Raw genomic sequence first — 16,005 nt, forward strand, 5'->3', positions numbered from 1 at the left:
TATATATATAAAAGAACAAAAAGATCTCTATTTAATTCGACGTGTAAGTGTGTGATTGGACAAAAGGACTCATAGAATAATTGGTATTGCTTAACACCTTCACACTATAATTTAGGTCTACTTCGTCTCATTTTAACACCTTCACACCATGAATTCATAGTGTAACAATTTAATTATTTTTTTATTTAATCATGATAAATTAGTATAATACAGCATAAACATCGAATGTAAATAAATTGTTATCCAATAGAGATAAGTGTTCATTTGTTTAATTTTTATTATGTGCTCGATTTATCGTCAACTATTTCAATATCGATTCCAATAGTGTTTAGATCTTTCGAAAAGCAAATAGCCATAATACATTATTGTTTATATATCAAGAAAACACATAAGATATATTATAGTATTATTGTACAATTTCTTCTTTATTCTGGTCTAAATTCAATTCCTTGAACAATAAGGCCACCTTTTCCATGAAGCCGAGTAATCTCCATCAATCGCGCTTCAACATCTCCATCATCTCCTGTATCGTTGATAAAATTTCCCAATTCTATTTCCATCCATCCATCGACTCTTTTTCGTGGACGTTTCACATTACATTTGCGTCTCCTAACCCTTTTTCCGACTAGACTCACAACACTAGCTCGTTCCTCGGCTTCTTTGTCGCTCACACGGTTCACAAACCTAACAAATGCATTAGCAATTTCTAGTCCATCATGATCCTTTGCCAATTTGAACACCAAATAAACAACATATTTGGTTCTTTTCGACAATATTTGTGTTCCAATCGTGCCTCGTATGTCTAGCCAACTTACACCCTTGAGATGAGCCACTTCCGAAAATCTACAAAATAAAATGTATATATCGTCTCAGATACATGTATTTAGTGAGTTTAAGTCATACATATCATCGCCAGTATAAGTAATTATCCCACTATAAAATCATCTTTACCTATTGTCATAGGTAACATGTTTCATTACACATTTTAACGAGGCTCACCTATATATATCTTTTGGGTGGCCTGATTGTGTAAAAAATTCTTTCTTACCAATAGTGTCAAAGTTAGAATTTCGAACAAGGGATTCAAAAAGTAACATATGTAGAAATTCGTTAAAAGGCAATGAAGTATAGTTTTTTTTAATACGTAGTACATAAAAAAATATAATTTTTCGTTGAACCTGGAGTCGGGATGAGAAATCCATTCCCAATACCATGGTGTGTCAACTCCCCATGAAATAGCAAGTTCTCTAGCTGATATCATAAAACATTTCTTGCCTGTTTTCTTATCAAGTGAAAAACTCTGTTTTCAAAAAAAATAAAATAAAATCTTAGATTCACACTACTAGCTTATAGTCCATTTAAAAATAAAATAAAATTGACAATTATTAATATAATAATCTATTTACTTTTGCATTTTTAATGGTGTTTGTAACCCATTGGCCAGAAAATCTTAATAGTTTAGTTAGTTGACTTAGAAAGTTCGATTCTGAGTTTTTAACAAAAACAAAAATAAGAAAAACCCATTGGCTGATATTTATTACGATTTGCGCAGCCGTAAGCACATTAGTGGATTTTAGTGCTTCCTATTGAACACGACTCAATTCCTAGATTTCTCAACTCTAATTAAAACTCAAATTCGAGACCTCAAGTCAAAGGTTCATAATCTTTTTTTTTTAGTTTCCTACTAGGTGTTCGGAGCTCACATTAGAGTTCCGACTAAATTTGGATCGCGCTTTATAGGGCCCATTTGGGGGTGGCGCTCCCAACAGGATTTTCTCCATACCCAGGGCTTGAATCCGAGACCTCTAGTTAAGGATGACACACTCCCACCAGTGCACCACAGTCCATGTTGATAGTTCATGACCTTTATACTGTTCTACAACACCAACCGTCAGGGGCGGAGCTAGAACAGAACACCCCTATAAATTCCAGGAACCCAATAGTTTTAGTTCAAATCCAGTATTTATCTTTAAATAAACTCCTCTAATATGTACCAAATTATTAATTTCTAACCATAACAACTCAAAAAACACACAACAAAATCCCGAACTCATAAGCTTCAACGCAATTATACATATATTAAACTAAAATGAGCCCAAAAAAACTTACTACTTCCCAATTTTAGAGCTACTTACCAATTTTCCTCCATCCATTAGAACAGGGAAGTCACATAGACTAAAGTAAAGTTGCCTTTTAGACAGAGAAATCCGCGGAGAGACATATCTCGAGTTGATATCTTCATAATCATCTGGTAAGAAATTTTCCCAAATAACGTCGAATTCAGCAACAGAGTTGAATCCCCGAGAGATCGCGGATGCAATCACGACGTCCTTCGGGGAAGTAAAGGAGAGAATATGACAAACACAACCTTCAGGTAGCAATAGGAAATAGTCCATTGTTGAAAAATTGAAAAATTTGAAGTTATGTGAATTTTTTTGAGTTTGTTTATATAAAAGCAAACTGAGAAAAGTTAGTTGGAGAGTTGTTACAAAATCATTTTTTTTGTTTATTTTTCATTATTTTTATCTAGTTTTCTCACATATGTACATTTTATTTCCAAAAAAAATAAATTAAAGAATTGACATTTTGCTTAGATACACCAAACAAACAACTCATGTGGAAGAAGACATTATTCCACTAACACAAAACATGAAATGTTTTTGAGTTTAAAACTTTTTGTTTTTTCCTTTTTCTTTTGTGAAGTGAAACATGAAATGTTAGGTTTTCGAAATTTACTCGCCTGACTAATTCAATATTAGCATCATCTAAGGTCCATTTATCAAGAATTTCTCCATTCACCGAATTCAAACCAAAGACTTCTTGTTTAGTTAACACTAGGGAAATCTCATTCATCGCACCACAGTTGTGGAAGTTCTCGAATAGCAATATTCACAAATTCATACATTCATCATATCATCAATTTCTTATAGTTATAATACTACAATAATAACATATCCGGTATCTCCCCCACTTTGTGGGGTCTAGAGAGGGTATAGTGTACACAGACTTTACTCCTATCGCAGGGATAGAAAGTCTTTTTCGATACATCCTCGACTCGAGAAAAATAATCCAAAGCAGTTCAGAAAATGACACAACAAAAGTACAAGAAACAACAGATAGTAACAGAAAAATACTTAGAATATGGTTAATGGAATGAATTTGCCACTGCATTTTGATTCAACATTAACATATGAACTTGGAATTCATAAAGAATAATCATAATAACAGAACATACACTTGTTCAACTGGAAATCTATATACAGTACTTTCAAAATCAATATCTCCCTCATACTTGAGCTCGAGAAAACTTCCTTATACGTACTAACCGCGTCTTCATCATTACACGAGTAGTGGATAGACCATAACACATGTTGTCTTTAGTACTTTCCTCACACATCTTCAGCAGGTAACGTCTTTTTATCTCGTTTGGAAGTTGAATGCCTTAATAGCGAAAGCAAATGTGAAGCCAAAAAGAACAGTGTATCCAACAATCGCGACTGCAACTATTGGAAGGAAATCATGTTTGAAGCCGAAGTAACGTCTCAAGAATTGTTCTACTGTTTCTTCATCAGTAAGTTTGTTCTGAAGATCACCAAATTGTGATGCAACTAAACCATATAAGGTCCAGGCAACAGGACAACACCAGTAGTACCATCTCCACCATATGGGAATACGCTATTTTTTTAAATGAAAAATGGGAAAAAAATGCAGAGAATATGTCATTTCGGAGCTGTAAGTTAGTCTTGATGTAACAAGAAAATGGAAGTGTTTCAAGAACTTACAGTTCGTGGAACGATGAATCCTGAGAAAAGATTCCATACTCCGTAGAAGAAGGAGCCGACAATTTGAGCAACACTTACATTTGGGGTAACAGCAACAGTCATCATACCGTAGAAAGTGAAGTACAAGAGGGTGAAAAACAGGAAGAACAAGTACCAAAAGAACTTTGCTACCGTCCATTCAAATCCGATCATAGCATACATGATTGCACCACAGAAAACAGATTGCATAAAGACATAAGGGATTTCAATGGAAATCTGCAAGATAGAAAAAGTTAAGTAATTTAGACTTTTCACCTAAAATTATCGAGGCACGTTGACATTTCTATAACTTTTAGTGTTAAGAGTGGATAACATGTAGTCAGTTATAGTGGAAAAAGCTCAGTAATCAAATCTGAAATTAACGCGATATAAGAAACTGAACTCTATGTTCACCTGTCCAAAGGCATAAGGTAATGCAGAATACATTCCAGCAGCTCTTTCTCTATAGAATACTGTACGTTCAACAGCTACAACAGGCTGCACTGATGATGAATTTTGTGTACCGAGGAAGAGAACAGTAGCATACAGGCATCCCATTGCGTTAAATAGATCTTGACTCTTACTCCTGTAAGCAAAAAAGATCAAGTTTTAGTGTTAGTTGAGGGTATTTTTTACTGTGTAATTGTTGGTTTTTTCTACGTAGTTTTGGACTTACACTTTACCACCAATATCCCAGAACATTGTCCCGAAGACCAAGGCAATGATGGTTGTAAACAGAAATCTGACTGCCGTATAAGTAGGATTACGCCAATATGACCAGTGTTGTTTCCAAAGGCAAGCTATACATTGGGTCCAAAATGGCTGTGAGTATTTAGTGTCAAAATGCAGATCTTTTGTACCAGGGCGAGGTACGCTCAGTTCACTAATCAATGCTTTGTTCCTTGTGTAAAGGTCTGATTTCTTGTATAAATCAGTAAAATCAACCCCGAACAGTATTTCCTGAGCCGAGGCTGTGACTTCTAACATCCACGTTGCTGGATTGTAGCCATCTTTTATTTTACTTACCCCTGGCATGGACTGAACACAAGAGAGCTCAGCTTAGTAGTTGGTCGTATGGATTCGAAAAAGGAAAGCTCTCTTTCACTTAGACAACATACCTCAAAGTATTTGATTAAATGGCAAGAATGGCGACCCAATGGACCAACGTATATCTCTTGTCCTCCTCGTTTCATTAGAAAGAGCTGCAAAGTGGTTATAATATCAGTATTCGATGACAAAAGTCTTGGAAAAACAGTGAATAGCTTGATTGAGTTAAAAAATATCAAATTCACCTCATCAAAGGCTTCAAAAATGTCGATACTAGGTTGATGGATGGTACAAACAACGGTTCTTCCTGTGTCGACAGTGTTCCTAACAGTTCTCATAACAATTGCAGCAGCCCTTGCATCCAGCCCGGAGGTTGGTTCATCCATGAAAATGATAGAGGGGTTAGCCACTAGCTCCACTGCAATGGTCAACCTTTTGCGTTGTTCAGTTGAGAGACCGTTGATCCCTGGCAAACCAACTAAGGCTGATCTTAATGGTCCAAGCTCCACAAGATCCATGACTTGCTCAACAAACATCTGCACGAACATAAATAAATAGGATTTTCTTACATGAACTCAACCTTCTTTTTAGTGTTTAATTGATCTTTCGGTGAAATTTTATGTCACGGAAGAAAATTTTTCATAAGAACCAACCTTTCGGGTCTTTGTATCAACATTATGAGGTAAACGCAGCCAAGCGGAGTATACTAATGACTCATAAACTGTAACATAAGGTGAATGGATGTCATTCTGCTCACAGTATCCAGATATACGTGCAAATGTGTCTTGCTTCTTAGGATAGCCCGAAATCTTGATGTCACCCTCGATATATCCTCCTGTCTTTCTTCCAGCCAATACATCCATCAATGTTGTTTTTCCAGCCCCACTTACTCCCATCAAAGCTGTCAAAACACCGGGCCTGAATGCTCCACTTACGCCCTTAAGAAGTACCAATCTATCTTCAGTAGCACCTTGATCTTTCATTTCCTGCAAGTATCGGGAAGAAATAGTTAACATATCTATTAAAAATGGCGAAATAGCATTGCTAATTTGATAAATAACAATTCCTGGCTAGTTAGTTAGTTACCTGAGGCATGCCGACAGAGTACATTACATCATCGAAGGTGATGGAATGCGGTTCAAATGGAAGAACCATTCCTTTTTTCTTATTCTGACTCTCGCTATTGGAGTCTTCTGTCTCCGCGCTAGTTGTTTGTGCATCTTCACTGTCTTCTGGTATCATAGCTTGTGGCTTACCAAACGCTGTAGATATTAATACTAAACATTTAACATTTTTTGCCTTAACGGAGATATAAATGGAGAAATTTGAGAGATACTCACGTTTTAGGTAAGTGAGTGCAATGGTGTAGCAGATGTTAAACACGATTGTGAATCCAACAAGCGCGCCAAAGCCTATCCAGTACCACGATGCATCTGGGAAGAAGCCTCGACCTCTTACAACAGCAGCTCCAAGCGGCTCAGTTCCATTTGGTGGAATCTGGTTAGGATTAGAGTGAGCTTCAGCATTTATACAAGGAAACTAATTATTTGCACATTCCAGTAGATAGAGAAACTTACATGTTTCCACCTTTTCCCGTCAAATTCGTTCACAAGAATTGCGTTCACGGAATACATCATAGGTGAAGTCCAGTAACCCCATATCCACCAGCTCTTCACATCATCTGCAGCATAAGGCAAAGCGGATAAGTATCAATTTAACGTTAAGTCTGTTTAAGAAGCAAGAGCTACTGCAGACATATGAATGTTCAAATATACCTCGTGAAAGAACGAAGCCTCCCAATGCAAATTGTAAAAGCAGAGCGAATGATCCAAATATACTAGCAACTCCTAAGCTCCTGCCAACAGCCCCAATGAATCGAAACAACCCTGAGGCCATTTGACTTACTATTATGAGTAGTAAGAACTGTTTGAACAACCTGCAGGTTCAAAATCCCGATTAGTAATCATGGGGAAAAGGTAATAGTTGAAGGTAAACTCACCTTTATTTCACGTTATCACGTACCTTGAGGGGTGCGGATCAAATCCCATGACGTAGTAAGTGAGAAACACCCAGAGAGCAGTTTCAACAAATGTTACAGGTATTTTGAGTATCCATGAGGGAATTGCATAAGCCCATGCAGGGAAAAAGAGAAGGTCCCTTTGCTTGAAGAAGACGGGAAGTTTATAGATTATCATCCCGAGCTCAGACATTCCGTTAAACATATTCATAATGATCACAAAAAAGAGAGCACCAGAATATATTCCTCCATCATCCATAGTATCATGTTTCATCTCAGTTCGGAAAAAGATGGTCATCGAGATGAGTGCCATAATCAAAAGCTGCAAACAGATCAAACTTAGTATTTGCTAGAAAACATGATGAGGACTTGAAGAAATTCAATATTTTCAATAGATTAAGTAGTTCACCTGACAGAACTTGAAAATGTAAACGAACGAGTTCCTCTTCATTAGCAAGTATTCTCTTTCCTTGCAGACTTCGAAGAGCTGTTTCTTCCCTATACCATACTTTTCAGTTGTCAAAGCAGCAGGATGGCTTTTTCTCTTGTCAAATGAGACTGCAAGATCGTTCCCGAGTTTCCTCCCTACATGAAATGCTTGATATGCCTCGGAAAATTCTTTCGATGTGATAAACCTGTAAGGCTCATCCCTCCTCACCCAATATTGTTGTTGATCCTTCTTCGATGTCACCTGCAACAAGTTTAAATCTCCACTATTAGAACAAAAATGCATCATTGCCTGTCAACTATAACAGTCGGGAGCTTATTATAAGACATACTTCTTGCAAAAAGTCAGCTACGCCTTTTCTTTCAGGGCATTTGAAACCCATGGATTCAAAGAAGCCAATAACATCTTCTCGAGGGCCCTGATAGACAATTACACTATCTGATAACAGAATAATGTCATCAAACAAATTGTATGTCTCGGGCGCTGGCTGCAAGAGAGATATCACAGCAGTTCCCTTCAAGATTTGAACAGTTTGCCTTAGAGAGTTCACGATGGAATAAGTGGTCGAACTATCCAATCCAGTAGAGATTTCATCCATGAAAAGTGCCTTTGACGGTCCAACAAGCATTTCACCTGTCGTCACACGCTTCTTTTGCCCTCCTGAAATACCCCTTACCATTTCATCTCCCACCATAGTATCAGCACAAATGTCAAGTCCCAAAATCTACACATAACATTCGAAAATAACTCAAGTCACTAAATCTGTCTTTTCACTGTCAAAATAACCAAAAAATCATTGAACGTAATCAACATTACCTTAAGAACATAATCAGTCACAACATTAGCTTCTTGTCCCTCTGTTGCTGCTGCCTACATTGTCATCACACGATGAAGGTCATAATCATTATTGTTTTTTTTCCTTTTGCTATTTCGATAAGATTCTAGTTTTCTTAAGTAAATGTTATTTTATTACGAATTACTAGACTATAAAAACAGAATCTTGCATAAATGCAACCCGACATGGTCTATCCCTTTATTGGATCCCGAACATAGTTAGAGCTTAATGCATCAGTCTGTCCTTTTTGTTTCCTTTCTTCAACTCCACTCTTTCTCTACCATTGCTTCATTTTCAACATAACAACTAACGAACATTGGATTAAAACGGTAAAACAGGAGCAACGGAGCTGACTGTAAAATCTGGTGCAAGTACATATACCAATTTACGAATACTGCCAACTAAAAAACTCAGAAGTACGTTCCGTGGTAGGTTCAATCACAACTTTGCATTAAAGAAAATCTAATTTTTTATATTATCAAATGATTCTATATATAGAATTCTTGAAAACCAAGTCCCAACAACTCAATAATATCACATGGAAACATGATCCTATATTATTTTATAACAAGAATTCAGTCTCATCAATACAAGTAGACATACAGTAGTTGTGAATACTATTTTAATAATTCAACACAGAAAAATATTATTACCTTCATAAAAACATCAATATCAGGATCTGGTTTGATATTTGCTGTTTTCTCTCTTCTTGACAGTTCAGCCAACATTTCTACAATTTTTTCTCAAGAAACGTTAATCATATAGACATGATTTTTCATTGAAAACTTAATCGAACCAAATAAACAAATGCTAACCATAACGAGAGCCAACTCCCTGGCATCTAGCAGAGAATTCCAAAGTTTCTCTCACAGTCATTTCTCCGATGTGTAAATCGTGCTGACTAATATAAGCAGCAGTTCTTTGCGGCACAAACTCATTCATTTCATGTCCATTATATGTCACCTTCCCACTAGCCTGATTTCCGAGGAAAAACAATACACAATTAGGCAACTTACAAGATAATTCCATGTATATCTCTATGTCATCACGAGTTATACTACAATCGATAGTGTAAAAGAATTTTTACACGATCAGGTCACTTAGAGTAAGTTAAACTTAAATGTTTCTAATACAAACATCGATTAGTAACATTGACAAATATGGTAACTCATCTGCTATCTACACATAGTATTCTACTGTCAGTATATATAACTTAAACCCGTTCAATATTTAGTACTTACTTTAAGTTCAGTGTCAAGCTTTCCAGCCAAAGCTAATAAGAGAGTAGTTTTGCCACAACCAGGAGGACCTAAAAGTAAAGTCAATCTGCAAGGCTTGATGATACCGCTCACGTCATCAAGAATAGTGAGTTTCCTCTTTCGATTTGGTACGATATGGAGAGAATACAACAATGGCTATAAGCACGAACAAAAACAATGATGTTACTTTCAAACATTTTCTTCAATCAAATGAGTTTCGAGATATGGAAATCAAGATTTTGGTTCTGATTTTTACCTCGATAAAGTTAGTCACAAAGTTGATAAATGTAGGCAAAGCACTGCTTCCTACATATGCATCTGCCTCAATTTTTAGATGTTCATATCTTACTTCAATTGTTGGCAAATCAATCCCAACTCTGTATAAAGTAAAAATATGTCAAACAACTAAAAATTTTGATAAAGAGTCGAATCAACGATTAAAGTCCGTGAGTTCATAATGAGTGTGATCTTATTACTCTATCTGTCTCATTTTTATGTGATCAAACACTTCTCTACGACATCTTTCTATATTTAGTTATAAAGTTCTCAATCCGAACTTAAAAGTTCAAATCTTGAATATGCCTCTAAACCGCGCTATGAAAATGAAGGAGTATATGCAAGGGCAGACATAGTGAATAAGCTACGGGTACATGTGATCTAAGTAGCTTCTGTTTAAATCCTATATACACACTAAAAACACCCAGCGAAAAGCTCAAGTAACATATTTTAACCACCAAAAAGCACAAGTAAAACATTTTTACCGCAGTAACTTAGACAAGACGTCATAAAGTTCAAATCTTGATTCTTCGCTCCGAACCAAACTAAACTAAGCGACCAAAAAAAACACAAATGTTGACCACCAAAATGAAAAAGTAGCACATTTTAACCAGCAAAAAGCACAAGTAACACATTTTTTACCACAGTAACTTAGACAGAACAAGATAAAGTTCAAATCTTGAATCTACCCTCCCCTCCGAACCAAACTAAACTAAACCACCCGAACTCGCCTAAGCTCCACCTCAAACACACACATAAACAAAAAAGACTTAATCTTTCACAATCCCTCCTAACCAAACCAAACTAAACCAACAGAACTCATCTTAAATCCGCCTCAACACACAAGTACACAATAAAGACTAAATCTTTCACAACCCCTCCTAATCAAACCAAACTAAACCAACAGAACTCGTCTTAAATCCACCTTAAACACGCAAATATACAATAAAAACTCCATCTTTCACAACCCCTTTTAACCAAACCAAACTAAACCAACAGAACTCGTCTTAAATCCGCCTAAAACACACAAGTATACAATAAAGACTCAATCTTTCACAACCCCTCCTAACCAAACCAAACTAAACCAACAGTACTCGTCTTAAATCCGCCTCAAACACACAAATATACAAAAAAGACTCAATCTTTCACAACCCCTCTTAACAAACCAAACTAAACCAACAGAACTCGTCTTAAATCCGCCTCAAACACACAAATACACAATAAAGACTCAATCTTTCACAACCCCACCAAATCAAACCAACAGAATTAGTCTTAAATCCACCTCAAACACACAATAAAGATTCAATCTTTTCACATTACCTATCAATTCTATCTCTGAGTTTCAACAAAAACTTCTCATTATCTTCATCAGCAACTTTAACAAGCCTATCAACCAAATCTTTACTTTGTTGATTACCAAGATCATGTATATCAACTTCATTAGCTCCAAATAAAAGTCCTTTTCTTAAACGATCAAAAGTTGGTAACTTTTCAAGTGCAGCCCATTTAAGTGCTTCTTCATCATCTTCATCTCTTGATGAACGATTAAATATATTATTATTTCTAAATATTGAATTACTATCTGATCTGAAACTTCCTCTAGAACTTCCTTTTACACTTACTCTTAAACTACTACCTCTCAAATTACCAAAATCTATTGGTTCCATTTTATTTACTTTTTTGGACCAATCAAAATACTACACTATCTTCTTTTTTTCCTCTCTTCTATATTTATTTTTTTTGTTTTTTTAGAGATACACAGAAAAAAAAAATCTTGAGTTTTCTTGGAATTTTTTTGGAAATGAAAGAGTTGATTGCAATGGTGTAATAGGCTTAAGGGGATTTTATATAACATGTAGTATGTGAAAATGGTGTGCTGTTTGAATGGATTTTATTTTAAAAAAATAAGTATCCTTGAAAAACATATTTGGTGTCATACGTGACATATTACACGTAGAATGTCATGTAGGATACAAATTGTTACATAAGATGTCATGTAAGACATATATATTTATTTGTTAAGTATTTATTTGTGTATGCCCAATATTGAATGACATAAATATCAGTTGAAATCAAGTTAAATGACATATTAAGTTATAGTAATTCCATATTGCCACGTTGGTTTTTGGTTTTCGGGTAAATTTGTATTTGCTCATTTTAAGGTTTATTTTGGGACGGTACTTTTAATAGGATTCTTTTTTATTCTCAATTACTCTAACTCGAAATGTATAATCAATAACTCATTTAGATATGTGATATAAAATCGATATAAAGTTGAAATTTTAATTTAAACATGCAATTTTAATTTTTTTAAATTGTAATATATTTTTCTAAAACAAAATTACAAATTCTTATACTCTCCTTTCAAATAAGCAGACTATGTAAGGCATCTTATTGGTAAAGCATATATATATTTGTGATTTATAATCTTTTAAATATACATAATTTTATAACGATTCACTAGTCTACACCAATATAGTAACTAATTATTCATTAATATATTTTATATCGTACAAACAATCTCTTCACACTAATTATAAGTCTTTTTTTTTCTTCAAAATTCATAATAAAACATCTTATTTCTTTTGTAAAATATTACACTTCTAAAAAAATTTAAATTGCGAGCTGTAATCTCAAATTAGATATCTAAGTACTAATTTAAAATTGTAATTTTGTTATCGTATATTCAAAGTGAAACGTTTTATTATTAAGAACGGAGGAATTTCAACTATTTTGTAATTATGGGTTTGTGCTGAGAACGTGTATTATGGATCAAATATGGCCTACACCATTGTGCTATTCAAGAATCACAGCTGTTAATTATATTTTAATAAGGTTGTCTCATTTATTATCTTTGCTTCTAGAAATAATAATTATAATAATTCTAGTCACAATTTTAAGTTAATATATAATAATAATTATTAAAATTAGTAAAAATATTAATATATAGTAGTTAAATATAAACTCCATTATTATTATTATTATTATTATATATTAATTGCTATAAATATCATAAAATTAAATGTTATACATTCACCCCTATGTTGATTAAGAAAATTTTAAAAAAAGTTATTTTAAATTGCTTAGAACTTAGAAGACAAACAAAATCAAAAGCAAAGCAAAAGGATTTTGTAAGACTTTCTATTTGAGGAAAGTTTCTAGAATGTCAACAATTTTTATTTTGTATTAAACTAAAGTAAAATCACTTTTTATAAAGTAAAGTTTGAGTTAGTTTTTTGCTAAAATTTGGTTGTAATTTAGTAATTTTAGTCTAATAAAATAAAAAATAAATGCTCCCATAAAATGATCTTTTATTTTGTGTGCGCGATATATATATATATTTGTTAATATTTAATTAATTTAAATTCACGATATGTATGATTTTACTCGAAAGAAAATGATCCTGAATTTGAAATCAAGGTTTTTAATTGAGAAAGGAGTGTATTCATTTGTTGCGCCATATTTATTAATAATATATTTATATTTATTTTTTTTGGATATAAAAGTGAGTATTTGTTTATTTCTAGTTTGGGCTGAGCTTGTTTGACTGATTTTAATTTTTGTCAAATCTCATTGACTATAACAAATAATTAAATTAGAAGATAAGTAAAAGATTTTGCAAGAGTTGCAATTATTTGAGGAAAGTTTCTAGAACTTCAATTTAATTATTGATAAGTAAAGTTGAGTTAATTTATTGTTTAAGATTTATTGTAATTTAATATTGTAGTTAAATGCAATAAAAATAAGAAAAAGTGAAATTATTCTTTTCATACAAGAAATGTTGAGAGGTGCAATAAAATCATAGCATGTCTCTAGCAAAATTATTTAATTTGACCAAACAATTATTTCAGTGAGTCAAATAATTGAGACTTTTTTATTCTTATATTATAACATTTATTTATACTGCCGTCCTTTTTATTAATTTTTAATTTGTTAGATATTTAATTGAGGTCAAAATAGACTTCTAGAAGTTATAAATAATTTAAGTTTTTTTGTTATTATTTTCACTTAGTTTACCAAAGTTGGAAAGTCATGATATTGCATCACTCCTAAAAAAAAATAGAGTATATAAAGTCATCATATCATTAAAAACCGCGGTGTATCTATTACGAAGTTATCGGGAATTTAGTAGCTTTTATTTACGCGATTTATTTAAGATTATTGTATAAATTTATGAATTATAAATTTATTATTAATTAATAATTTCTTAAAAAACTAGAAATACCAAAAGAGGGAGAACTTCTCGAAGTATGACCATCAAATTTAATTATTGACCTTATTTATTTTTCTATATTAATTGCCTATATAAAGTATTTAGAGACATTAGGTGTTTTTCAATTGTGTAAATATTTTTTTTTTTGGTTATAGTTTAAACTATATCTTTATGTTTTATAGTTACTTAATTATTTTTATGTAATAGTATTCATATTATTTTTAAAAATAGTGTAGTGCATGATCTGAATAATGTGAATATTATTGTATAAAAAAATTATGCAAGCAATTATAAAACAAATAATAAAGTATAAGTTTCTATGAACAAGGAATGTTATTCTTATTTATAGTAATGAAAGTTAGTAACGCTTAAAACCTCTTGGTTACACCTTCCTAAATATATTTTCTCCTCCGTTCCCCATAGTGCATGAACCCTAGGCAAGTTAATGTTTAAACGTTCCCTAGTGGTTCATGCACTATGGGGAACGGATTTATGCATATCTAGCTCTCATGTTTAATTTAACACACTTTTCATAAGTTTTTAATTCTTATTAATTAGTGTTTTTAATAGACGTGGATAAGATAACAAATCTTGTTAAAGTAAGCTAATAATTCCTACATCAAGAGTCTCAACAACAACAATCTATCTCCCTTCACGAGGTAGGGATAAGGTCAACATACGTTGTACCCTCCCCAAACCCCACCTTTGATATTACACTGGGTATGTTGTTGCCGTTGTATCACAAAAATACAGTCTTTTCTCTCCTCATATCACTTACTTCAGTGCCATTCCAATCCCCCTAGAGTTGTAGAACCCATTCCTTCCCATACTTCACAACACCCAACTTCTTCATTATCAACACCTTCCATGTTGCAATCCCACCAGCCACTTCCATTTGCATCTGAAAGCAGAAAAAGACGATATTTTTTTCATTTTTATGAGAACTTGCATTTCGAAGTACAGTAAAATATGTTTTAGTAGAAGAATGTTTTCGTGAAAGACTACGATTTTAAGTGGACTTACAATGATTGAAGAGAGTGCTAGGTTTCTCAATGTTATCAAGCTTTCTCACTTTTCTTCTAGGCTTTTCTGCTGAGCCTTCTCCGAGAACTGCCAAAACCTTTCGAGCTGATTGGTTTCCGCTGCTACCTAGAAAACAATTAAAAATGTAAGGGCTAAACAACAAGAATTCATCGATCACTCCTGAGAAAATACCACATTCAATATATGATCCATGAAATCCAAGAACATGTAACATATTGGGATATTCGGTAATATTTTCCATATAAGAACTCCAGAGCAAATGTATTTGGATTAACAAGAAGAGTACTTTATCTAAACATGGGAACTAAAATAAATGGAAGTAGTTATTTCTCAAGAAAATCAATTGATCAAGCACTAGTAACAAGATATAACAGAGTTGTGTATTTAAGTGGTGGATTTTGAATATTTTCATTTTGTTACAACGGCAAGACTATGGAGAGCCAATATTTGAACTTTATGGGTTCTAAATTCTAGGATAGTGATATAAGGTGTTAGTAACTGAGTTGAAAATTTAATTCGTGTATATAACGAGGTTTGGACTAAAACTACTAGATTCGGCAAACCTGTACACAAACTTCTGGCTATATCCCTGGCAAAGAGGATCCTCAAACATTTAGATTCTAGAGGATTTCCATCTGTTTTGGGAAGTACTGGATTAACGCTCTTTTTGAGGGGCTTAAGAAATGGGCGATGATTCTATCCTTCCGAGACCCCGCTTGTGGGATCACGCTGGATATGGTGTTGTTGGTGTTGTAGGAAATGGACAATGATCTTATTCAAGGTATCATCTTTCAGGAAAATAAGAGAAGAAAAGCCATTTGCCTTTTTCTCCATGTAGCCAATATTGAACTCAAACTCTCAATTTCAAGCAATGATCATAACTTAACTCAAGCGGAATAACCCCTTTGGCTTCTAGAGTTCAACGTTTCTCCAAGTACAACAGGGAATGGAAATATTAGTAGATACTATATATATATATATGTAATATCATCTTTATAAAAGAAGAAGCAATACCAACTAACAAAAGATAGAATTGGAATTTATAATCAGCAGCTTAGTAGCTTTG

General features: G+C 33.5%; 3 protein-coding genes across 4 annotated transcripts; all 3 read right to left on the reverse strand.

The window, feature by feature from the left end:
- Positions 1-253: 253 nt before the first annotated feature.
- Positions 254-2,499, reverse strand: LOC107005456 (F-box protein PP2-B10-like). The gene is made up of 3 exons (XM_015204055.2): positions 2,136-2,499; positions 1,179-1,300; positions 254-843 (listed from the first exon to the last, which is right to left on the reverse strand). The coding sequence occupies exons 1-3, from the start codon at positions 2,394-2,396 to the stop codon at positions 426-428; spliced, it is 801 nt and encodes a 266-aa protein (XP_015059541.1). The 5' UTR covers positions 2,397-2,499; the 3' UTR covers positions 254-425.
- Positions 2,500-3,101: 602 nt separating this feature from the next.
- Positions 3,102-11,470, reverse strand: LOC107005455 (pleiotropic drug resistance protein 1-like). Of its 2 annotated transcripts, XM_015204054.2 has the most exons (20): positions 11,003-11,349; positions 9,663-9,783; positions 9,389-9,562; positions 8,963-9,122; positions 8,801-8,877; positions 8,129-8,182; positions 7,644-8,036; positions 7,274-7,555; positions 6,870-7,186; positions 6,623-6,783; positions 6,425-6,528; positions 6,188-6,344; positions 5,934-6,109; positions 5,501-5,833; positions 5,093-5,383; positions 4,919-5,002; positions 4,477-4,838; positions 4,215-4,386; positions 3,783-4,037; positions 3,418-3,675 (listed from the first exon to the last, which is right to left on the reverse strand). In XM_015204054.2, exons 1-20 carry the CDS (start codon positions 11,347-11,349, stop codon positions 3,418-3,420), a joined length of 4,278 nt encoding a protein of 1,425 aa, XP_015059540.1. The 2 variants fall into 2 exon arrangements, with proteins under 2 accessions (XP_027769518.1, XP_015059540.1); XM_027913717.1 differs by having other exon boundaries at positions 3,102-3,675; positions 5,934-6,344; positions 11,003-11,470.
- Positions 11,471-14,422: 2,952 nt separating this feature from the next.
- LOC107005459 lies at positions 14,423-15,104 on the reverse strand. Its single transcript, XM_015204057.2, is given in 3 exon segments — positions 14,423-14,796; positions 14,919-15,068; positions 15,071-15,104. Coding segments are annotated over 3 exon segments (291 nt in total). The 5' UTR covers positions 15,090-15,104; the 3' UTR covers positions 14,423-14,674.
- Between the last annotated feature and the right edge of the window lie 901 nt (positions 15,105-16,005).

This window comes from Solanum pennellii, chromosome 12 (genome assembly GCF_001406875.1).
Source record: "Solanum pennellii chromosome 12, SPENNV200".
Taxonomy (NCBI): domain Eukaryota; kingdom Viridiplantae; phylum Streptophyta; class Magnoliopsida; order Solanales; family Solanaceae; genus Solanum; species Solanum pennellii.